This window comes from Eptesicus fuscus, chromosome 14, assembly GCF_027574615.1.
Source record: "Eptesicus fuscus isolate TK198812 chromosome 14, DD_ASM_mEF_20220401, whole genome shotgun sequence".
Classification (NCBI taxonomy): domain Eukaryota; kingdom Metazoa; phylum Chordata; class Mammalia; order Chiroptera; family Vespertilionidae; genus Eptesicus; species Eptesicus fuscus.
Window position 1 is genome coordinate 63,751,806 of NC_072486.1, and position 25,423 is coordinate 63,777,228.

At 42.3% G+C, this 25,423-nt stretch overlaps 1 protein-coding gene across 1 annotated transcript in view; it reads right to left on the bottom strand.

The window, feature by feature from the left end:
- SND1 (staphylococcal nuclease and tudor domain containing 1) overlaps positions 1–25,423 on the bottom strand; it is a 457,708-nt gene that overhangs the window by 192,917 nt on the left and 239,368 nt on the right. Inside the window, exon 13 of the mRNA XM_008154047.3 lies at positions 8,415–8,525. Within this exon, the coding sequence (XP_008152269.1) occupies positions 8,415–8,525 (111 nt within the window). The remainder of the gene's footprint in view (positions 1–8,414; positions 8,526–25,423) is intronic.

Sequence of the window (25,423 nt, forward strand, 5' to 3'; positions counted from 1 at the left end):
TGCAACTACAGGGAAGGCACTACTAGGACTGACACAACCAAAGAAATCCAAAGCCTGTTATTCCATGCCTTGCTCTCTATTACTTACAAACATGATTGTAATTCACAGTGCAATAGATCATTAAGTTGCCACAGAAGGACACATATTTTGATTTGTTTCATGGTGGTCAGGAATTGTTTAGGGCAGTGGTTCTCAGATCTCAGGGTGCACCAGGATCACCTGAAGGATGTGTTAAAAGAGACTGCTGGGACTCAAGTCCAAAATTTCTGGTTCAGTAAGTCTGGGGCGGAAGAGTTTTGGAGGAACCTTAGAATTCACATCTCTAATAAGTTCCCAGGTGCCATTAACATTGCTTGTCTGAGGACCATACTTTGAGAATGACTTGGTTTAGGGAGTCAAGTTATAAGACATTCAAAAGAGTCAATAGTCAAGTGTTATCATTCCGTTGTTACAAATTATTTTGGATTAAAATTATATTCCCAGTATGATCATCTTCAAATATATTTTGAAATATACATTGAAATTTCAAATATTTAGGAGTTGTGTGAAAGAAGCAAGAGCCATCTAGCCAAGAGAACAGTGAGATGGAAGAGAATAGACAAGCTGTTGTGGACAGATAAATCATCACGGCTGAACTGGGATGAGATGGGATGGGGTGGGGTGGAGGGAGGCTGACAAACACAATTATTAGGATGGATATTCTAGAATGACTTCCTCCAAACTAATATAAACAAGTTCAGATTAATGACTACAGAAAAGAGTGGACAGAGATATCTATTTCTTACTATGAGTTCATTATTTGACCGTGAGCTGACAGAACGACTCACAGCTTTGTATATAAAAACAAAACAAAAAACTAATAGGTTCCAACTTTATCCCAAACTCCTCACACTAGTCAGCAAGGTGAGTCTCACAGCTTGAGTTCTTTCAGCCGGTACTAGGGGTAGCACAGGAAGGGAAGGGTAACATGAAGAGTGAACGGATCCTCTTAATCTCCTGAAGGAGAAAACTATTTGGAAATGGAGACATTACACAGCTCTCTAGAAGTGGCCATTTGTGCTGCCTTAAATGCAGATTGATTACTGCTATTTGGATGTTGAGTGCATCATCTTTTCTGAAGAAAGGGAAAAGCTCAATTTCCCCACATTCAGCTGTGTCGTCAAATCACTTCCCTACACCAGTTCTTTTAATGCATTTTCCTGTTATCACACACTCTTGCAATAGCTTATCTACCCTACACCCCAACAGCGAAGCCCCACACACTGACACGTGCTGCATAACATTAGCAACCTCATGACCATGACACTTAACTGCAAGTCCAAAATGTAGTGGGGCGTGCACTCCTGGTTAAAGAAGGGAAGCCGTAAGGATACTGAAGAGAAGGAAGAGCCTCCTTCCTTTGCACTGGCTTCCAACGTGCACTGGCAGGATGCAATGCTACTCCTGAATAGGACAGAAGAAAACTGGCCCAACTCCAGCTCTCTATGAAGCTCAGGCTAAAAACCCAACCGTTCCCTGGAGGTACAGGAATCTGCGATTACGCAGAGAGAGAAAAACTTCAATCCAAGCTCTGTTTTTAACAGTATTTGGTAGGATCTCGTTTTAAACAAAAATAAATTTCATTTGTTGAGGTCATTAGATTGAAAGTGAGAACTCTTGGATTATTTAAAGCTGTGTCATTGAAGTATTGAGAAGATAAGTACAGAGGCTGGATAGAGGAGCTGAATTTCAGAGAGATGTTCTCATGAGAAAATTTAATAAAAGAGATGGAATAAAAAAGATGTACGGCAGGCAGTATTAATAACACAGAGGGAGAAAGAGGATGGGCTCAGAAAACAGGTAAGAAAATAGAAGAAATAGGAAAAATAGCAATATCTAGAGGCGCTATTGAAGTTATTTAATGTCTGTCTCTCTGAGATTGTGTGCTTTGCAAGGCTTGAGTCCATTACCTTTTTTTTCAACACTATTATCCCCAATGCCTGGGCCCCAGGATACACTCATGGAAATAAGAAAGAAAAGAAAAAAATGAAAAGCCATTACATGCAAAATAAACTAGCCTTGAATAACTGCTCCCCATAGAGGAATGATTTGTTTTCTTGGAGAACTGGTTAACTCATGTAATCTATACACGGTGATAGGATATATTAGATCTAAAATTTTTAAATACACACTCAAATTCAACACCAATTTTCTCACTGGATTGGTATGCAGATGAAACTTGCTTCTTATTAAGATATTTAACAAATCAGGACTGTCAAACCAGAAGTACCGAACTCTTCCATTTTTCCATTTAAGAATCCTAAAGTCAAAGTTTTTAACTTTGCAACAGAAAGTGCGGGTGAAAGAAATTCTTCACATTACATGCATAACCAATACTGTAAATGTCAGTTAGATTATAGATACCGAGAGGAAGGATTCTATCAAAAAGTGTTATACTTTTAAAGCACGGGTGGTTTTTTTTCCCACCTATTGAAATTTTGAGGGGAAATTTTCTATAAATCAGAAAAAATGGGAGCTGCTGTGGCTAAATAAAGAATGGGAGGCCAAGAGCACTTCTTTCCCAGTGGTACTGAAAGCACCTGAGTGCAAATGCAACACACATTCACAAGTCACTGCTACAAAGGCATGGAAATTACATCACCACGGGAGATTCTTACTTACAACAATTTGATAAGACTTTAATCAAGGACTGGTGTTGATGAGGTTTGGAGATGCAGGAGTCAGCAAGGCAGGAGCACTAGTTGGTTTTTAGTTTTTTAAAGAAAGGAGGTGTTGCCCTAGCCGGTTTGGCTCAGTGGAGAGCCTGGGTTTTGGGCTAGATCCCAAGTGGGGGGCATTCAGGAGGCAGCTGATCAATGGTTCTCTCTCATCACTGATGTTTCTCTCCCTCTCCCTTCCTCTCTGAAATCAATAAAAATATATTTTCCAAAAAGAAAAGGAGGTGTTGCAAGGTTTGCTCAATCAGAAAATAGCCCCTGCGAAGGCCTAGGAAGAGAAGGAGGAGCCAAGGCAGAGCTGAGAGGGGCAGGCTCCTGCTCGCTTCTCAAAGATGGAAGACAACACCACAGTTTTCTTAATCTGCAGTATGCTGGGCCAGAATAGAAAACACATGAGAGAGACTCTAGCCTGACCTTTTCTCTTCTTAGGAGATAACCCTAGACTCATTACACACATCCAGAATGAATTGAAATTCATTTAAATTGGCTCAGACACACTAGACTGTTCGAAACAGTTGCTTTCCCACAGTCAAACGGGGGCATCATTTTCTTTTTTGAATATACATACACCTTATCTTAATATCACAAAATCTTAGCATTAAGAGGTGACTTAAAGAAATAAAGCCCCCATCCTGGGCAGCTTGGGTCAGTGGTTACAGCGTCAACCCGAGGAGGGTTCGATTCCCGGTCAAGGGCATGTACCTTGGTTACAGGTTGAATCCCCTGTCCTGGTCAGGGCTCAAGCGTGAAGCAACCAATAGATGTGTCTCTCACGTCAATGTTTCTCTCTCTCTCCCCCCTCCCTTCCACCCTCTCTAAAAATAAATGGAAAAAATATCCTACTCCTCCGGTCACGATTACAAAAAAAGAAAAAGCAAGCCCCAGCCCTGGCTGGCGAGGCTCAGTTGGTTGGGCATCCTCATGTGCATCAAAGGTTGCAGGTGTGATTCCTGGTCAGGGCACATGCCTGGGCTGTGGGATCAATCCCCAGTAGGAGATGTGCAGGAGGCAGTCCACTGATGTTCCGCTCTCACACTGATGTTTCTTTCTCTCTCCCTCACCCTTCCTTCCTAAGTATCAATAAAAAAAATCTTAAAAATAAAATAAAGAAAGCCCTAACTTCTGAACTTACAGAAACGTCTTGGTTTTGCTGCAATGAGTGGCAGAGGCTAACAGTTTCTAGGAGATCTTAAAGTATGACATTTTTAAGTACAGTTACTGGTAAAGAATGCACACGGATAAAATTTCTCCAGGTATGGATGTCCAAGGGAAACAAGGCACACAGCCAGTCTCTGATCTAATTCCAAGCATCACCAGCTCATCTTCAGTGTCCATAAGAAGCTCAACAAAAGCCAACTTGGAAGGCCTCTAGAATGCTAAGGAAATTCACATTCTAGCCTGTTTAAAATCATACTGGATGTGTTATATCAAGTATGCAGGATAGAGTATATAAACACCTTAGAAAATAAGAAAGGTCCCTATAATGACTCAGTAGCTTGGAAATCCCTCAGAAGAATATGAGAGATGCTGTGAAGGAGTCAAAAGCTCGCCTTCAGTTGAGACCACTCATCAAGACTAGAAATGCAGCAGGCCAGCCGACTGAGACATACTGAAATTAACCAAGAATTGGAAATGTTGGGAAATCAATGTGCAGAGTAAAAAATAAGCATGGTGCAAAATAGAAATGATGTGTCACACTCTCAAAGGAGCCCCAATAATGTCCCTAAAAAGAAGAACCAAGATCAGGAGTATCACCAAGAAATGTGGATTAGCATCTCTTAAGTTCTTTCTATTAAAAATCAGAAGGACACACACTAGAGCTCTCAGAACCCTGGACAAAGTCAAGGGCTTTCAATGGAGCCCAGGAGAGTACATACAAAAATGCCAAACCTTATCTTGTCAGGACACCGGTAATGAGGGAGGAGGCAGCTGATAATAGACAACTGAACTAGAAAAGAAGGTCTGCATGATGGGAACTAGGGGTTTATTTATCCTTTAACACATTAAGCGCCCAGCCTGTCTTGTCTTTCGGACGGAAAGTATAGTGTCAGTCACCGGTGACTGACTGGGTGCTTAACGTATTTAACAGAAAAAGGTGTGGCTTCCTCTAAACAGGCTAGAATGTGCATTTGAGGCATAATGAGGGTTTCCCAGAAGCAGACAGACATTTGTATGAAGGAGTCTGGAAGGGTCTGCAAACTGAACAGGGCTGCTGAGGTGGTCTGAGCGTGGTTCTGGCAGGCAGGTGAATATGCTTGAAAGCAGCAGGCAAGCTAGAAATCGGTATTCTTCTTCTCTTCGGTTTCCCCTGGTCTCCCAATGGGCGCATAAGGCAACACTCCCTGAGCTCCCGTCAGATGATCTGAGAAAGGTTGGCAGATCAGCCCACCCCCCTCTGCAGAGGAAGCAGCAGCTGCAGAGCCCTGAGGAAGCTCATCAGCTCCTGGGCAGGCAGGTCCACTGACTCGAGAAGTCAGACGAGTTAACAGGCTGCCCTTTCCATAGCTTACAATGTTTCTCTAAAAGGTTTAATGGCCAAGCAATGCTGTGGAAAGTGAAGTTAATAGAAGAGCACTGTGCACCATGCTGATATCATTGGTGATAACCAGAGATAAAAACAGGGATCCAGGGGTCAGAGACAAAGAAACCTGTTGGAATCAACACCCTTGTGGGGAGGGCCTAACAAACCACTTTTTACTGAACGAATTCCAGGATGAACGATATGAACATAGCAGATGCTATTCATTTGGCCTCAGCTAAAGCTTTAGACACAGTACCTCAAGAAATTTATTTGGGAAATTAATTCAAATTAGCTTGGTTCAGCATGTAATCACTGAAGATTAAAAAGTGGCTGAAGGATGATAAACAAAAGACAGTTAAGTGAGAGCCACGCACTAAGAGACTTGGGGTCAACATCGAAGCCATTCTTGTCAGGAGTTCTACTCAAGGCCCTGGAAGATGTAAACAACTCTCAAATGAGATCTGCAGAGGATGTTAAGCTGGGAGACAGAGGAAGCCCACTGACAGATGCATAAAATTATAAGGCAGAGTTCAAATGGAAAAAAAATAGTTAATCTATCTTGGGGAAAACGACCCTAAACTCCCATAATATTCCATAGACAGGCAGGATAAGGGGCAGAAGCAGCATGTAAAAAGAGCTTTGACATGTTGTAACGCGACAGAAGCAAGTAAGAATACTAAGGGAACACAAGGAGTGTGTCGTGAAGAATGGAGCGCTGCATACTGCAGGCAAACAAAAATAGAGCATCAGAAAATAGGTGATCTTGAAGTGAGCCAACTTTATCATTTAAAAGGTGGAGGGGGGTACATTCTGTACTGAAGATACGTTTTAATGGCTACAAAACCACCATTCTTATCTGGCAGGTGTTCCGGTCTTTCTCAGATCTTAAATCATCTCGCTGGGGGTGAGCATCTAGAAGGTGGCTCCGGGCTGCCGTTCTGAGGCTCATTGACAATACTGCCCAAGGAAAACTCACAGTTCATGCTGGCCATTTGTCCTAAATCTTGTCGAGGTCTGCACTGCCTTAGAGCAATGCCTCACAGGCTTGGGGAAGTAGTCAATTTCTCTCCGTTTACTCAACCTGCAACAGTGCACTGACCCTGAAGCCAGTTTTTCCACCATCCGTCTGAAAGCAATGGCCCAACACAATTATCTCCAGGCAGCTCACTGCTTTAGCAGGCAGGCACCTTGTTACATTCCTTCAGCTCAAAGTGAGTACTGGACTAAAGAGGCTCTTTTCTTCTTAAAACCTAAAACCTAAGAAATTCACTTTCTATGCATACTCATTAAACAGGATAGCACAACACAGCTACTTCAAACAGCAAAGTAGGAGAGCTTGTGTGGCCTCACGTTCCAGAGCAGCTATGCAAAGTGTTTTCATGCTCACCTGCTGATCAGAATTAAATCTCCACTGTGGCAGAGTAAACCCAGGCTAGAAAATAGGACTCTAGATCCCACTGTACTAAGTGCTCCTGCTTCTCTGGGAATGCATAACCTGTTTTTCAAGTTACCACCAGACCAAGCTGAGCTCACCCAGCACAGATTCACCACCCCAAATCCCACCTTAACTATAGTCTAATCATTGTCCATTTTCTAGAGTAACTAGATCATTAAATAGTACTTAAGAGATGTGAAGCCACATTTCCCATGATGGGTTCTTTCAGCCCAGTTGACTTAGTGATAACATGGGCAGGGAGAGAAAAATGAGGAAGCGAGGAAGAATGAGAGAAACACCATTTACGGATTCTCTATCATATTATTTTATAGTCGCCATTAATGAGCCTTAAATGAACAAAGATACTGGTATTTTCACTGAACTTTTTGTGCTTAAGAATTAGGTCCTAGCCCTAACCGGTTTGGCTCAGTGGATAGAGCGTTGGAGTGCGGACTGAAAGGTCCCAGGTTCGATTCCAGTCAAGGACATGTACCTTGATTGCGGGCACATCCCCAATAGAAGGTGTGCAGGAGGCAGCTGATCGATGTTTCTCTCTCATCGATGTTTCTAACTCTCTATCCCTCTCTCTTCCTCTCTGTAAAAAATCAATAATATATATATATATAAAAAGAAGAATTAGGTCCTAGACTGAGCCCATTGGGGAAAATCCACAAGAAAGACTCCAAAAAGCTGCAGCAGTTTGACTGGCTGACTTCTGAGCTGACAGTCTGTGTGACATTCTACAGATGCTCTATCCATCAGGATGTACCGTGATATGAGAGGTAAATGTCACATATCAGGGCAACGTTCTGGGCCAAAGAGCAAGAGAAGTGATCTCAATGACAAAGTCTGAAGTATAAATAACAATGTGACCAAACTCACTCCTCCTCTGACTATAGAGCATAACCTGGCAATTACTAAACTTCTAAAACTAAAGTACGAGGTCCCAGAACTATGGCCGAGTGAGCCGAGCACCTGGATCACTCTGAAACAGTGGATGTGTTTTGGACGAGTCCAAGCAGTCTGCTGAGCTATCCAAGTCAGCTCAGCCAATAGTATCTCAGATCTTGCTCTGTTTCCTGGGAAGTCTGGGAATCACTCAACAACCAGCACCACCCAGTGACAGCCGTCTCAGTGAGGAAAAGCCTTGAAGAATGTCGCTGGTAGGAAATATTGCTGAGCAGAATGCATGTCCTTGGGGCAACCAGCCACAGGGATGAAGGACAAAAGTAAAATGTCACAGGGCTTCTCAAATGCTTTCCTGCCAGCTGTCAAGAGTGTGAAAGCAAAACTCATTTCCTAATAAATGTTTTTATTTCCTTTGTACATGACAGAAGGTCTGGAGGTGTTAATGGGAGGGGCTGGGGAGCAGAGGCCTCTGGAGGTAAGAACCAGAGGCAAATGTCCTGCGCACGTAAGCAGGTTAGTCCCCGGAAATGAAGACAGCACAGTGATGACAACAGCATCTTCTACAGCACGTGATCTCCATAGAAAGATCGTCTCTAATATGTCTCTATTACGCAGATTTAAAAAACTGAGGCCCAAGTGTACTTAATCAAGATTAGAAAGCAAGTTCAAAGTGTGCCCCTTTTCTCTTCATGGGAAAACTGGAATAAAAGAATATAGGCTTTCTCAGCATATTATTTCCCATAACATTCTGCCCAGGGTTAGGCAGGAAATTGGGAAGGAAAAAAGGGGCCATGGATCCCAATGTGTTTACTGTAATAATTATTCATCTCACCTGGCCTCTGCGGCAAGCAGCTCATCATAGTGAGAGGATCTCTGATCGTCATCCTGCCGGTATCTGATCACCGTGGCTAGACCTTTGCTGACAAGGGCCTCAGCAATGTTTCTGCAACAGAAAAGATAGGTCAGTGAGCACTAGAGGTGCATATGGGGCTCAGTCAACAGAAATAATAACAGTTCGCACCTGGAGGTCTTAACGTGTCCTGGCAGAGAGAGGGAGGGAGGGAGAAGCAGAGGATTTTAAGACCAATGAGCTGCTAAGCTAGAAATCCAAATAAAAGATGGAATAAAGTTCCCTAGCTCAGCACTTTTTGGCTAGTACAGTCAGATGCTATATCAATCCATACATAAAAACAAGCAGAGAATATCTATAAGAAGCCCACATTAGGCCAGCCTTTCTACAGAATGTTATAAATAAGAAAAGTCTGCTTTACAACATCAGATAAACAGATAAAAAATAAAAAATACATGAAAGCATGACCTAAATTTCTCAAAATCTCTTTTCTAGCCTGCCCTATAATAGCAAATGTCTTATTCCAGTTTGGCAGTGTTAGAAACAGTGGGCTGACATAACACTCGCGTGCTTCCCTTCTCATCAGAACTCCTGACCGTGGGGCTCCCACCCAAAGGGGCGTGCAGAAGGTGAGGCTATGGGTGAATTGGGTAGGGAAGGGGAAGAAGGAACAGGGGTGGGATAAAAGTTCTTTATGAAAAATGGCATAAAATGGGGGAACAAATAAAATCTGGGATGACCAGCTTTGGAATAATACTCTGAGTAGTCCTTTTAGGACTAAAGAACATGCAGATTAGAATCCTTCTTAAATCAATTGTGTTGCATCTTCTTCCCTTTACTAGAATTAGAAAGAGGGCCTGCTCTAAGTGACTTACATCTACTAACTAGAGAAGAGTGCACTGGACATGACTCTCAGACAACTAATGAAGCATATCTGCATGGTTCCTCCCCATGCTGGAAAGAACCTTGATGCAAAGGACTCACTCTGCAAAAATAAATTTTCAAAAATCACCAGTAGCCAGTACTGGAATCCAAAAGGCATGATGTTTTTGGGTCAGACTGGTGGTTATGCCTTTGTGTCTGTCATAATTACATGAAAGGTCCCACTTAAACCATCTGGTTAGCTGCCCTTTAGGGAGGGGGGATGCTAAGCAATAGGCTACTGTACCATATGCTTTGATTTAGTGTTGTTTGGAAATGTAGTTAACTCTTAACAAGCTGATGTTCCTAGAGACTCAGATTTGGAGATGCTGGGAAATGAACTAACCATTTTATGTGCATGTTTAATCCACTTAAAGAAGGATTCTCTTAATCAAAACCCAGGGAACTACTGTTTTAAGAGATGAAGAAAAAAATAATATGTGCAGAAGGGAGAGGAGGGAAAGATGCTGTGGCCGATTCCCCTCTGCTGCCTGTTTATCTACTGCCAGCACGATATTAATATCTCCAAACCACCACGGAATTAGCACTTCTCAAATCCACTCCCACAAAGAGGCTGCTTTGCTGGCCACCCCGTCTCCTGAGTCACCGCATAAGCACGCTGGCAAACGCTGTCATTATCACAGAGTTGGGTTTGGCAGCATGGAGAATGCCAACAGCCCCAAGCCAACAGCTGTAGATGTTGATATATGGTGAGAATTTAACTACGGGTGTCACCACGAAGCCCCAACTGGGCAGGAGAGAGGCTGTAACAGGCTGAGAGGTCTGAGGATTGGAAATGCCAGAAGAACAAAGACGTATTTGTTACTGCATTTTGAATTGCTGCGCATTGACATTTTACAGTCAATACATGGGGTCTGGAGGAGAAAGTTGGAATGACAAAGCAGGCAAGAAAAAATTCAACACAAACAAGCTTCTTTTTGAAAAAGCTAGAGAATACTAAGCAAAACAGCACAAATGTTTAATGATCCGCTCCTGTTAATGCTGCTCAAATCAATTCACAGAATTACTGAGTACCTGCGTGGCCAGCAGAGCAACAAGGGCACAAGCATCCCTTATTTCTGCTGCCCTCTGTCTCCTGTCAGCCAAGTCCACAAGTCGGTGAAGGCCTCAGATCCCCAACTCCACACCCTGCCCGCTACCCTCCTCTTCTTTCTCTTGGAAGCCTAGAGTGTAAGCCATATTCTCTTAGCTGCATGTCTCTAATTACAGGTTTCTCCTGGAACAACAGTTGTGGTGCTGGTGCTTAGCAGTAAGGAGAGTAAAAACACATGAAATAATAATAACCACCATCATTACTGGGCATTTACTATGAGCCAGGCATGAGAATCACGTCACGTGTGTTTTCTTCTTGGTGTATGCTCCCCTGTAATACTCCTCAGTGTCTATCTTCCTTCTAAATTATGAGGTCAGAGAGGGCAAGAGTCTCCTCGTTCTTGCTTTGTAACGCAGGGACTAGAACCACACTTGGCATAAAGTAGACAGTAAATATTTTCTGGATGAAATAATTTAGCTTATTTAGGATAATTTTTTCACTGTGGTAAAAATCACAGCATATTCTTATAATTTTGTTTTAATACATCCTGAAACTCGAGATACTCTCGGAAATGTCAGAAAAACACCTAATCATTTTGGAAAGACAGCACTGGAACATTATTTATTATCCTAAGCATATATTAGCCAAGCTTGCTGAGAACAGAATTAAAGACAAAAGCTTCCTACATATGCCTTACCAGCTTTTGTCTTTCTCCTCTCCATTATCTAAGACATAGAGTTAAAGGGAATGAAAGGGAGAGAGAGAAAATGGGATTAGCCTAGATTCATGTACTTGACTCTCATTCATTTCTTTTGACTGCTAATGAAAGGTCAGGAGATTCTGCCCCGCCCCGCCCCCAAAGATGGTTCAGAAACCGACACTGCTGTGTTGATCATTTGCCCAGTAAGAAAAGAGAACATTAAATTACGTGCCATGACATTATGCCACTTTAGACAAATTTATAAGTTCTGCTTTCTTGAGTGTATCAGTAATTCTACTCCAATTACACATGTCTGGCTCGAATAGATAATTTATATAAAAAGGGCACTAACAGCCGGAGAATTAGTGCTGGGATTGAATTGTTTCTTCAAACTAAAAGAGAAATTTAGGTTCTATTAAAAGTGAACACTTTCCATTAGACATGATCAGATATCCTTGATACAAACAGAACCAACACACAGATTTTCTCCAATTGAAATCTTCCCGTTGAAATCTTCCCCTCCCACATGTTTCCACAGCAAGTAGATTGTTTAATGAGCACATACTTTCCAATTGTAAGATACCTCTGAAACTATGGGGTCCTAATATTCTGCCAACTTGGAGAAAAGGTGTTCTATGTCCATACTCGAGAATACGTTTACATAGATTTCATTTACAGGATATTATAATGGTTTTAGCACATTTTTGACAGTCTTCTCCATCCGCAATCCTCCCACCTCAATCAAAACTTACAGAAAAGTTGCACATACTGTATGAAGAACGGACCCTCCATCTTTGAACCATGTGAGAGTAAGTAACTGATCAGGTGTACCATCACCCCCAATATTTTACTGTTCATTTCCTACAAACTAGGATATTTTCCTATATAATAAAAAACAAACAATGAACAGAACTAGGATATCAATAATGACACAATATTATCATCTGCAAACCCCACCCAAATTTTGCCAATTGTTCCAATAAAATATTTAGGGAAAAAAGGACCTAATTCAGAATTAGGTGTTACATTTAGATGTCATGCCTCCTTAGTCCGGAATACTTCCTCGGTCTTTCTTACAATATCATGGCTTGACACTTGGAAGAGCATAGGCCAATTATTTCTGTGTCCGATGCAGGTTATGCATCATTGGCAACAACACACAGAAGAGATGCTGTACTGTTCCCTAAGCCCCCTATGAAATGATGTATAATTTACCACTGACGTCCACTTTGATCACTTGATCAGGATGGTGTCTACCAGGCTTCTCCACTGTAGTTACTCCTTTTTCTCTTTATAACTAATAGGAGACACTTTAAACTACGTAATTTTTAGCCCTCAAACTTGCAAGTTATTCGTTTATTTATCTGGATCAGTATAAACTCATGGAATCTCATTTTATTCAAAGGGTAATAACCCACTACTATCATTATTTATTTTGATGCTGAAATTGTTCCAAATCTGGCTAGTGAAAACTGGTTCAAGTGGGCTTCTGTGACCTATGGACATGCCCCCATCATTCTTTGAGCATGTCCTGATTTCCAGGACAACAACATATCCCGGGCTTATCTTGTGCTATTTTCTGTAACTCTGAAATTAGCCAATTATCTAGTAGCCTACATTTACATCATTATTTCTATATATTTATTTCTAATACTATTGGAAACCATGTGTGGCAGTAATGAAAATGTGCCTCTCAGATTTCTCACTGCAGGAAGCATAACTGACGGACAGTCCCAGCTGCTGTGCTTGGAAAACCATCACTGTTTCAGCCAAGGCTATGCTTTCCACCAGCCGTTACCAGCCAAAGACTGAGCACAGACAGCAGAGATACTAAGGCAGGCCTATAGCTGAGACTTTGGACTCCTCTGATGGGCAGCTTTGGCATGCGGACTCCTTGTCAGCTTGGCAGAAACTCTTAGAATTAACTGCCCTACAGCTTAGATTTTTCCAGTTCAACCTTCCTTCTTTCCCTCCCTCCTTCTCCACAGGGCTAAGGCCCACAGGGCAGTCTAATGGCTCTCCCAGCCTCATCCAGATCCCTGAGAAGAGTTTTCCCCAATTAAATTCTTGCACTGCACATCTAGTCCCATCTTGGCATCAGCTCTTTAGAAAACCTGAAACAATATATCATGAATTAACACAGATATCTGCAATCTCAATCCAATATTACAGGGCTCATTGTAGTTTTCTTCCTTTCCATATTTATACCTCCCTTCTCTGACTGTGAAAAACCTGGCTTGCATTACCCTTAATTTTTTACTTGTAAGAAAAAACTCCCTTTATATACATACAGAGGCTGGTGCATGAAATTCATGCACTGGAGTGTGTGTTCATGCACTGGAGTGTGTGTGTGTGTGTGTGTGTGTGTGTGTGTGTGTGTGTGGTGTCCCTCAGCCCAGCCTGCACCCTCTCCAATCTGGAACCCCTCGGGGGATGTCCGACTGCCTAAACAGGCAATCAGACATCCCTCTCAAAATCTGGGACTGCTGGCTCCCAACCGCTCGCCTGCCTGCCTGCCTGATTGCCCCTAACCGCTTCTTGCCTATCAGCCTGATCACCCCCTAACCACTCCCCTGCCAGCCTGATCGATGCCTAACTGCTCCCCTGCCAGCCCAATTGCCCCCAACTGCCCTCCCCTGCTGGCCTGGTCACCCCTAACTGCCCGCCCCTGCCGGCCTGGTCACCCCCAACTACCCTCCCTGCCAGCCATCTTGTGGTGGCCATCTTTTACCACATGGGGGCGGCCATCTTGTGTTGGAGTGATGGTCAATTTGCATATTACCTCTTTATTATATAGGATATACTTACTTGCTCACTCATACCTACTGTGACTTGCTTGATTTAGTACCTAACAATAGAGCTAATTTAAGAGGAATACACTACTTAATAAAAAAAAGGACCTGGGTTAAATGGATAAGTATTATAAAAGAGTGGGCATAGGGAATAATACCATCACACACACACACACAAACACACACACACACACACACACACACACCCTTACCCTTCATTCTCCATCTGAATAAGGATAATAGGTAATTCTCAATGGCTCTGTCTCATAGATCTCTATCTGTTTGAGCTTAACATTTGCCACTGAAAAACCATCTACATTTTATCAGTCACTGAGGTATCCATGGAGATTATAAAAGCAGAATATTTTCCTTAAAGCAAACATACATGTGGGCACGTATTCAGAACAAAGCAAGCCCATAAAGAAATGCCTCTACAATATATTTTAGTCAAGGCTAAAGGAAAGGGGTGACAGATAATTAACAAGTCAATTCATTCATAACAGTAACATCAGCAATAGCAGAGGTACATATCTCAGTACATGCACAAAAACATACACACTCCCCTTACAATTTCTTTACAATAATTTCAAGGTCCTGTGGTCAAATTTCATAAACAGCAGAAAATGCATCCCATAGCTATTTACTATGAGATAACCCAGATCCAACAAGACATCAGGCATGTAGCCTGGGCCTCCATCATCTGTGAACCTCAAACTCCAGTATCTTGTGCTGGAAAGCTACCTTTCACACGGCCTGTACCTTCCCCACAAGGGCAGACTTTCTCACAGGTCCTGAGATGGAGATCACCAGCCGACAGAGTTCCAGTACTGATTTCTAACTACCAGGTGGCTCACCTCACTGCTCTTCAGCTTAACAAGGATGCTCTACTGTGGGCTGAGCCACAGGGGAGCTTCACGATGCTGACATCCTTCTCTGCCACTAGGGCAGAGACAAGCAAAGAGGAAGAGGTCGCCAAAGGACTTGACAAGGAGGTAGAAAGCAAGGAAGACTAGAAAACTAATTTCTTCAGAATATCAGGTCCACTTTTACTCATGTCTATGGAAAACGTGGGCTTTCCACTCTAAAAGATACTAAAGAAGTGGGGAAATGACAACCTATGGCCGCAAAGCCTTCCTTTGATACCGGCTCACGAGAAGACCTCTATATCCATGCTCTTTGAGGCAGGAACCAGACAATTGCAGGCTTGAGTTAGACTTGGCTTTTGTAAAGCCAGCAAAAGGAGAAAGTGAACTTCTAGATGAAAGGGATCTGCAGCCAATGGGCAACAAACAAGTATCTTTGTCCTAACTGGTTTGGTTCAGTGGGTAGAGCGTCGGCCTGGGACCTCAAGGGTCCCAGGTTCGATTCTGGTCAAGGGCATGTACCTTGGTTGCGGGCACATACCCAGTAGGGAGTGTGCAGGAGGTAGCTATCGATGTTTCTCTCTCATCGATGTTTCTAACTCTCTATCCCTCTCTCTTCCTCTCTGTAAAAAATAAATAAATTTTAAAAAACCAAGTATCTTTTATTAAATTGCTGTTTTTCAAACAGGCCTCAAATTAGAAAAAAGTCCTACAGAGCAACAGGTAGCTTCCAAACGCTTATATGATGACACCTCTAGGGGTCACACGTGACCTCGCCCACTTAGTGTCTTTGTGCTCTGATCTCCAGTGACTGAATTCCCATGAATCTGAAAACGATTATTTACCCTCTTTTTTTATTTTCCTTAAAATAGATCAAGGAGGTGCTTCCCACATAACCAAGTGGCATATGTAGACCAGATTCTGTTTTAGAAGCATTAATAATTAGAAACAGCTGAGGTAGCACAACATTCTTTATAGATTTACCAAATATCTTTCCTACTGTCTTCTCTATTTTTTCATTTCTCCCTTGAACTAATGTAAAATTCTAACAATAACTAAAATCATTTTGAGGGAGTCTTCTTATTTTTATCTGCTTCTTTATTTGTTTAACAAGTCCTGCCACCAGGACAGCCATCAGAGGATCCATACAGTGCCTAGGGACTTTCCCAGAATGCATGACACTGAAAACAAAGAGGAAGATTCAAATGCCTAGATGTTTCCAGCCAGGTTCTAGAAACTGGGGTAAAACGGGGGGGGGGGGGGGGCGGGAGTGGGAGAGAGGGGGGGGGAGATATGTGATTATCAAGGACTGTATAAGGCACATGCAGTCTTAGGGCAGCACATCCTTGTTCCAGGCTCTGAGAGCCAAAGGTAACTGCTTTTAACACCCCACCCACTGAACATAAGATATAGCATGACCTACTGTGAAGCATGAACACAGAAAGCCAGACTCAAGAATGGGCAAGTATGGAATGGGACTTAACTGAATAGCCTTAGAAGCAGATCAAGCAAAAAAACACTCCTCAGAACAACAATGTCTAATAAGTTTTAGTTCATATTTAATGAGGACTCAAAAAACGCACAAGTCCTAAACACAACTTCTTTTCATGAGAGCATTTTCCAGAGACTGGATTGAGATATGAAAATCAAGAACGCTTGGGAACAAGACTCCAGCCTTCTTTTTGTATTTTAATGAATCCCAATCCTTCCTCCTGGCGGAGAGGGGGATGTGGAAAGAAAACAATTAAGACTGACATGGAAATAGTCTAAGCAACCCAAAGGATGCGTGGTTAGAATGGAACCCAAGGAGAACCATAAACAACCCTGGCAGAAAGAAAAGACAGGAGGGAGGAAGAAACGGAGGAAAGGAGAAAGGGAAGAGAGAGAAAGGAAAGGAGAAGGAAAACAAAAGGTCATTCATGAAAAAATTATTGCTTTGTACAAAGTTAAATCCTTGAACCCCTAGAGCAGCAGTCGCCATCCCACTGGTGGTCCGTGAGGTCCGACAGGTTGGCGACCGCTGCCCTAGAGCACGTCCTCATCTGAACTTCCCTATAAAGAACAGCTTACTCCTGAGCACTGACAAGACTTCCCTAGCTTCAGAGGCCAGGCCCCACTGCGCACCAACAGTACCCTTCCGTTTGGAAGAAAAGAAATAAAACCAAAGGTACCTTGGGACCAGGGTTTTAAAAGTGGGTGATGAAGAGATGTCACTTCATACTCAACTGCCAATAATAGCTAATTCTCTACTCCAAGGCAGCTCTGGGCCACATCGCACCCATTACTTTATTTCCACTCATGCCTACGCAAGGCTATACCTACCATCCTTGCTCTCCTGAAAGAAAAACTAACAGACAAGAAAATAAGACAGAAATATAGAGCCCCTCTTATCTGCAGGGGACATGTTGGTCCGTTTTCATATCCTTGAGGGTCTCGCTAAATTTATCGGCTTTTTCTAGAAAATCCTTGAAAGCATAAATACCTGTGATAAAGGTAAGTGATAAATTAGGCATAGTAAGTGGTTAACAACAATAACTAATGATAAAACAGAATGATTATAAACTATAACAGAAGTTATGTGAATGTGGTCACTCGTTTCAGGGGACCCCTGGAACGGTCTCCTGCAGTCTCAATGCTTTTTCATATATTTGCAGCACACTGCTATCAGGCAGAACCCGCTTTCTGGCCATGTCTTCCACCCATGGATTTAATGCCTTTTCCATCTTGACTAAGCGTTCATTTATCATGCACCATGACCGTTGCACAGAGGTGCAACAGCAAAACTAGCACAGATTTATTTTTCCTTCTTTACACTTTTAGTAACAGAAGATTCGTCCTTACTGTAGAACTTAGCAACCTCAGCACATGATTTTTTTTTTCTTATTAAGTAAGAACTTTCACCTTTTCATTTAAAGAAAGCACTTTATGGCTTCTCTTTGCCATATCCAAATTGCTAGCTAGCATCACTACTCTTGCACTTTCGGGACATTATTAAAAAATAAATAAAAGTTACTTGAACACAAGCAACATGGATCTGATAACCAAAATGGCTATTAACTGATTAACGTGCAGGTAGCAAACACAGCATGAAGATGCCAGACAAAAGGATGATTCATATCCTAGAAGGGATGGAGCGGGACAGCGTGAGATTTCATCAGGCTACTCACAACAGTCCACAATTTAAAACTTATGAATTGTTAATATTTACGGACCATTGTTGACTGTAGGTAACTGAAACCGAGGAAAGTGAAACTGTAAAAAAGGGAGACTACTGTACTTGGAAGAGGTAGAATTAAACTCAGTTCATAACTCCAGCTAATGGAGAGAATGGTGTTGAAAATATGGGTTGAAGTGATTTAGAAAAGGAGGGGGGGAGAAGTTTAACACCAAATAGCTCTATCAAACAGTTATGATTACTAAATAGACAATTTTATTCTGCCCCTAGGATTTCAGCAGTACTGTAATCATATTGCCACCTCTTATATATTTTCATTTATTCAGCAATATCATGGTGATGGCTTTATAAGACAAAGAAAACTGTGGAATTATACTCTATTATGCCAGCTCCTCTCTGAGTATCACTGCACTTCCAAGTCAGCAAAATATCTGAGGAAGTTAGGACAATGATGAAGCTTGGCTATATATATGAGGGGCACATTAAATGTAAGTGGCAATAAAACAACATCACCTTCAAATATCTAATATTTTCCCCAACCTCCTCAAAGTAAGACAGAAGCAAAACAGCGAAGAAAAAAAGGTCTGTTTCATAGACAAACTGCAAGGACTTATCTATCTGAATCTCCCTTATACAACAGGGGTATGTGCCCAAGTGACACTCCCTCTGCTAGACAGACATCTTTCGCAGAAGGAGACCAATAGATCTTTCAAAAACAATGAAGGTAATTAATTAAATACTGGCTCTAGCTTGAAGAAAGTAAACTGTCTAACCAATATGCACTTCCAATCCAACCAAACTGGTCAACTCATTGCTAAATATGCCACACAGTTCCAGTTCCAACTATTTGCAGGACATGTGAATTTGTATGATTCATCATCATGTAAAACTCGGCATTTCAAAAATAAAACAGTTCTCTAGAATAATCTTTTCTGAAGCCTACCAAATCAGCTATTCTCCTAACATCTCTTGCTAGGACCAGCATATTCCCAGTCTCCTAGACCTGATGTCTCTCTCACTCCCATATAAAAACAACATTAAGTTATCAAATATGCAATGAAGATGAAGGAAGGGAAGAAGAGGAGGAGGAGCAAGAGGTGGAAAGGAGGGAGGAAGATGAACATTATTTTAGCAATATCCTAAAGTTTAATAGTCACAAAATCCTGAAGAGCTAGCTGGTTTGGCTCAGTGGATACAGTGTTGGCCTATGGACTGAAGGGTCCTGGGTTCGATTCTGGTCAAGGTCATATGCCCAGGTTGCAGGTTCGGTCCCCAGTATGGGGCATGCAAGAGGCAGCTGATCAGTGATCCTCATCGTTGATGTTTCTCTTTCTCTCTGTCCCTTCCTCTCTGAAATCATTAAAAATGTACTTATTTAAAAAAATCGTGATGAAGGAGAAGTTTTTATCATTCCTGTTTTACAGATGAGAAACCTGAGAAACAGATAGGTTACAAAACTTGTGACAGAACTATAACCAATAAGAAAGGCTCTGCATAGAGACATGGCATCTCAGCGATAAAAAGGATCTTGCTAAAAATCCTATCCAACCCCAAAGCTGTAAACATCTGGTAACAGAACTAATTCTTTGATTTTCACTCAATAATTTCAGCTTTAATGAAGATCTACTGGGTGTGTACTATAGGACAGGCACTTTAGCACACATTAACCTAACGCACTGAGCAATACAACAGTGGTAAGTATATGGTAATTCTATATACTCACAAAAAAGAGTAAACAGTTTTTGACTTGCCTCGATTAGAAGCCAGTTTTGTTTTTTTTTAAATTCTAAGTCCATTTTTCTTGAGACTAAGTGCCATAAATTACAGGGTAACAGACTTTAAAAGGCAATTCTACAATGGAACCTTCATACGTCTCCTTAACCTTATTCCATTAAATGCCTTTCAATCTTCTGCTTTAGTCCAACCAGTCAACTTAGCTACCAACCAAGCCCTGCACTGTCCGCATCTCTATGCCTGTGGCGGCGCCACTCATCTGGCACTTACCTTGTACTGCTATATATTATTATCTTCCTTTGTGTAAATATCCTGTCTTCCCAACTAGATCATATTCCCTAGTGGTCCACAAAGAGCCAAACACTTAGTAGGCAGGCACTCAATAAATATTTATTGGCTAGCTAATTGATTTCACTCTCCGAGTACCCAGGAGGTTCTATGGGCTGTTGGATGAAAACAAAGTAATAACTGAGTCATAGAATTTTTTAGCAGAAAGAGTCCACAGAGATGAAATAATCAAAATGTTCCATATATAAATGATGACAGAGAGAAACCCTGAAAATTTTTACATGAGCTGTTTGAAGAAACACAGAGAATAACACCATCACAATGGGTATCTCAGATCTTCTGATTCTCATTCTATTTCCTGTTATTATGCTACTATCCTTTCAAGAGTCTATAAAATAGGAATAAATACATTCTGCACATGAATTATCCAAGATGCCGTTAATACATTAAAAATTTATCAGCTCATCAAAAATAATCTATCCATATCATATTATAAATTTAATTACTCTAATACTAATACTGCTAGCTAAAATATATATTAAGCATTTAATTATAATAATTTGCTTGCCTTCTGCGGATTCAGAGGAGATTTTCTGGGAGAGGAGGAAGAAATGATTTGAAAAAGTCTGATTGCTTTTTCTATATATATTCTAACGCAAGGTTGAAATACTCATTATAGACATAAGTATGTTTTCTTCATTCCTTATTTCCTACTAGAGGCCCGGTGCACAAAATTCGTGCACGGGATGGGTGGGGGGGAGGTTTCCCTCAGACCAGCCTGCACTCTCTCCAATCTGGGACCCCTCGAGGAATGTCCAACTGCCCAGTGGGATCAGGCCTAAACGGGCAGTCAGACACCCCTCACAATCCAGAACTGCTGGCTCTCAACTGCTCGCCTGCCTGCCTGCCTGATTGACCCTAACTGCTTCTGCCTACCAGCCTGATCACCCCTGCCAGCCTGATTGATGCCTAACTACTCCCCTGCCAGCCTAATTGCCCCTAACTGCCCTCCCCTGCAGGCCTGGTCACCCCTAACTGCCATCCCCTGCAGGCCTGGTCACCCCTAACTGCCCTCCCCTGAAGGCCTGGGTCCCCTGCAACTGCCTTTCCCTGATCGACACCTAACTGCTGCCCTGCTGGCCCGATTGCCCCTAACTGCCCTCCCCTGCCAGCCTGGTCACCCCAAACTGTCCTCCCTTGAACGCCAGGTTGCCCCAACTGCCTTCCCCTGCTGGCCTGGTCACCCCTAACTGCCCTCCCTTGCAGGCCTGGGTCCCTCCCAACTGTCCTCCCCTGCAAACCTGATCGCCCCCAACTGCCCTCCCCTGCCAGCCATCTTTGACCACATGGGGGCGGCCATCTTGTGTATTGGAGTGATGGTCAATTTGCATATTACTCTTTTATTAGATAGGATTCTCTTCTTTCCTTTGAGAAATCAACAATTTACAAAAGAGCAGTGTAAAGAGCATGGATACTGGTATGAGGTGAAAACATTCTCACACATCCCTCCCTCAGTAATAGTGGAAGGAATGAGCTGAAGCTTTATTCAGTAGGGGGCTCCTTCCCCTACCATCATCCCCAACACCTCAATAAAGTCACTGACCTAGGAGAATCATTGACTATAGTCATTCCATACTTTTGTATATCATATGGTCTTTACATGTGTTTGAAAGCCAAATATAAACATGTTTAACAGTGACTGTAAGAGACAATTGCCACCTCCCTTTCTACCTGCAGTAATATCACATTGTTGTATATTTCATCATCTACACCATGGAAGATGAAAATCATCAGATGCTCACCCTTGCCCCTGTCCCTGACAGCCAGTACAGAGACACTGACAGTGGTTCTACCAATCAGATGCTCTTGCTCTCGGAGTGAAGCAAAGGAGAGGGGGCAGTCAGAATTAATGGACAGTGGTGTCTCCCCCTGAGGGCTCATGCAGGTGCCAGGGTCCTGGTAAAGACAATTATTCTGCTTCCTACTTCTTGGCCCTTGGAAGCTGCCCTGGTCCCTATCTATTTTCCAAGTCTGATATTCTGTCTTTAGGTCAGTTCTCTCATAACTTCCCAATCTATCTTCCTCTTTAGGACAATCAGTCTTGTTTATGTCCAAAATATCTTAAAGATTTATGAGGCTGTATTCTTAAAGTCCCTAAGCATGGGTTAAGAGGTCACAGTTTCCTTTAAACCAGGAAACCTGGGAGCCCAGGCCTAGGGTGAGAGGTAGATGCCACAGTAAAGCTTCCAGACATATATAGGTCCAGCAAAGGCCATACCAAAATATTTTCTTTCCAGAGTACCATTGTATTACCCAAATAGCACCCCTATCACAGGGTCCAGGGCAGATAGTAGGAAAACACTTAATCTTTAACCTTTTGCTTAGGAACTTGAAATAGAATAACTTGGGGAAATTCTTATCTTGCTCTATCACCTCACTACTAACCGAGTGAGGAATTATTACAGTGTGATCTCTAAACACTTGATGCTCAATGAGGTTCCATAACCAACCTGTAACCCAATAGTTTCGGCCAACTGGCTAAGTGAAAGCAGAAGATGAACAGTGAAGTAGGAATGGCTTTGAGGATTTTGCCACTAGGTTAAGAATAAGAGCCAGTTTAGGGATATCCATGATCATATTAAAGTGTGGTGTATATAAAGGGTAAATTATCTTAAAGTCAAGAAAACATGTATTTATCTTTTTACAAAGATCCTACTATATTCAGGTATAGGGATCAATTACAGGTGCTTATAAGAATGAATGAAAAGTAAGTGTGAAGTAGGTCTATTATTAGTAAAAGAGATTTTCCTAGTTATGTCATTTGAGTTTCTAAGCATAAATGATGCCCAACTATACTCATTTTATTACTGAAAATAAACAAGTCAGAGGCAATAAACTGCTTACCAGTTATAACAATTCCATATCTTTAGGTACAAAAACATAAAATAAAAATTTAGTTTAATTTATTTTGTTTGTTGTTTGCTTTCCAAAATGCACATAAGAGGTAACCAACTTTCTTCAAAAATAAAAAGATAGTGTGGTTTTTTAAAATAGAACGGTCTAATATAAGACATTATCTCATACCAACACTTTAATAGAGGGGAAATCATATAAATTACAAAAAATGAGTAAGAGACAGAACAACACAGTAAAACAGATGAATATGATAAAACAGAAATATTAAGAATAAATGTTGATCAATTCTCCTTCATCCAACAAAAGAGAAGTTACACAAAGCATTTATATTTATTCTTCAATGGTGAAAGCCAGTTAACGTTTCCCACTTCTTCCAGCCCTTTGTGGCCATAGAGAGCAGTTATGAGCTCATTTCATAAAGAACTCATGGCACAGAGCAGTCATTCTAGACAGAGGATCTGGGTTCTTAACCCAGCTCTCTATTGTTTCAACTTGTGTAAAGGCACTAAGCTGGTACCAGTTGCTGAATCTGTAAAATGATGGGGTAGATCTAAATGCATTACAAAATATGTTCCACCTCACATGTATTCTAATCTAATTTTTTAAATGAACCAGCATATACTGATCAATAGTCATGCAGATTCAATACACCTTTATCCTTCTATACATATCCTACATAATAAAAGCCTAATATGGAAATTGACCATCACACCAACACATAAGATGGCTTCTCCCATGTGGACACAAGATGGCTGCCACAAGATGGCCAGCAGGGGAGGGCAGTTGGGGGGCGATCAGACCTGCAGAGGAGGGCAGTTGGGGGTGACCAGACCTGCAGGGGAGGGCAGTTAGGGGTGACCGGGCCAGCAGGCGAAGGCAGGTGGTGGTGACCAGGCCTGCAGGGGAGGACAGTTAGGGGCAACCGGGCTGGCAGGGGAGGGCAGTTAGGGGTGACTGGGCCAGCAGAGGAGGGCAGTTGGGGGTGACCAGGCCGGCAGGGGAGGTCAGTTAGGGGTGACCAGGCTGGCAGGTGAGGACAGTTAGGGGCGACCGGGCCAGCGGGGGAGGGCAGTTAGGGGTGACTTGGCCAGCAGGGGGGGGGCAGTTGGGGGTGACCAGGCCTGCAGGGGAGGACAGTTAGGGGTGACCACGCCGGCAGGGGAGGGCAGTTAGGGGCAATTGGGCCGGCAGGGGAGCAGTTAGGCATCGATCAGGTTGGCAGGGGATGGTTAGGGGGTGATCAGGCTGGGAGGCAGAAGCGGTTAGGGGCAATCAGGCAGGCAGGCAAGCGGTTGGGAGCCAACAGTCCTGGACTGTTAGGCCCAGAGGGATTGGGCCTAAATGGGCAGTCAGACACCCCTCAAGGGGTCCCAGATTAGAGAGGGTGCAGGCTGGGCTGAGGGACACACACCCCCCGCCACCCTGTGCACGAATTTCATGCACCAGGCCTATAGTCTTTATATAACACTAGATGATTGAGGCCATCTAGATTATGTATCATTTCAGTAAGTGTTAACCATATCCTAAGGTTTATACACCTTTCTGGTTGTGGTTTGCTGAGCACTATGGCAGCAGGCACATTTCATCTAATCCTTCCTCTAGGGCAGTGGTTCTCAACCTTTTTAATGTCACAACCCTTTAATACAATTCCTCATGTTGTGGTGACCCCCAACCATAAAATTATTTTCGTTGCGACCCACAGGTTGAGAACCGCTAGCAGGGTCGCCTAAGACCATCGGAAAACACAGATATTTACATTACGACTCATAACAGTAGCAAAATTACAGTTATGAAGTAGCAACGAAAATAATTTTATGGTTGGGGGTCACCACAACATGAGGAACTGTATTAAAGGGTCGTGGGATTAAAAAGGTTGAGAACGACTGCTCTGGGGACTGTAAGGGCCCTATCCCCTCTGTGCACACACACAATGGTGGCAAAGGGTGGGAGGCCAGGCTACTTGGAAAATTTATGAGAAAGTATTTATTCCCTTCAACTCTTTAATGTCCACTATTTCTTTAAGATATATTACCCAAATGCTCTGGAGCATAAAAAAAAAGGCTAGAGGGATGAGCAAATAAAGGATATATAGCACATTTTCTACCAGGGAAACTATTAATGTGCAAATTTTTTTATTCTTCACTGGCTAATTCCTTATACTTTGGTTAAGTATTTTATTCAGTGACAAGAAACTGATGTATCTTATTAGTACAAATGTTTTTAAAGGACCTAGTAAGTAGAATTGACATTTAACAGGAATTTATTACATTTCTTGTGTTGTGGTTCACTAGATTATGTAAATTATGAAGTTTACTTCTGTATGTGTCTTATCACTTAAAATAGTAAAAAATCAGACCCGCCTCCACATTTACATAGTTTGCCAAGTAATATTTTGGCCTATTAAGCTTATAGCTCATTCGTAAAAAGTTACAAGCAGCCCTAACCGGTTTGGCTCAGTGGATTGAGTGTTGGCCTGTGGACTCAAGGGTCCCAGGTTCGATTCCAGTCAAGGGCATGTACCTTGGTTGCAGGTACACCCCCAGTGGGG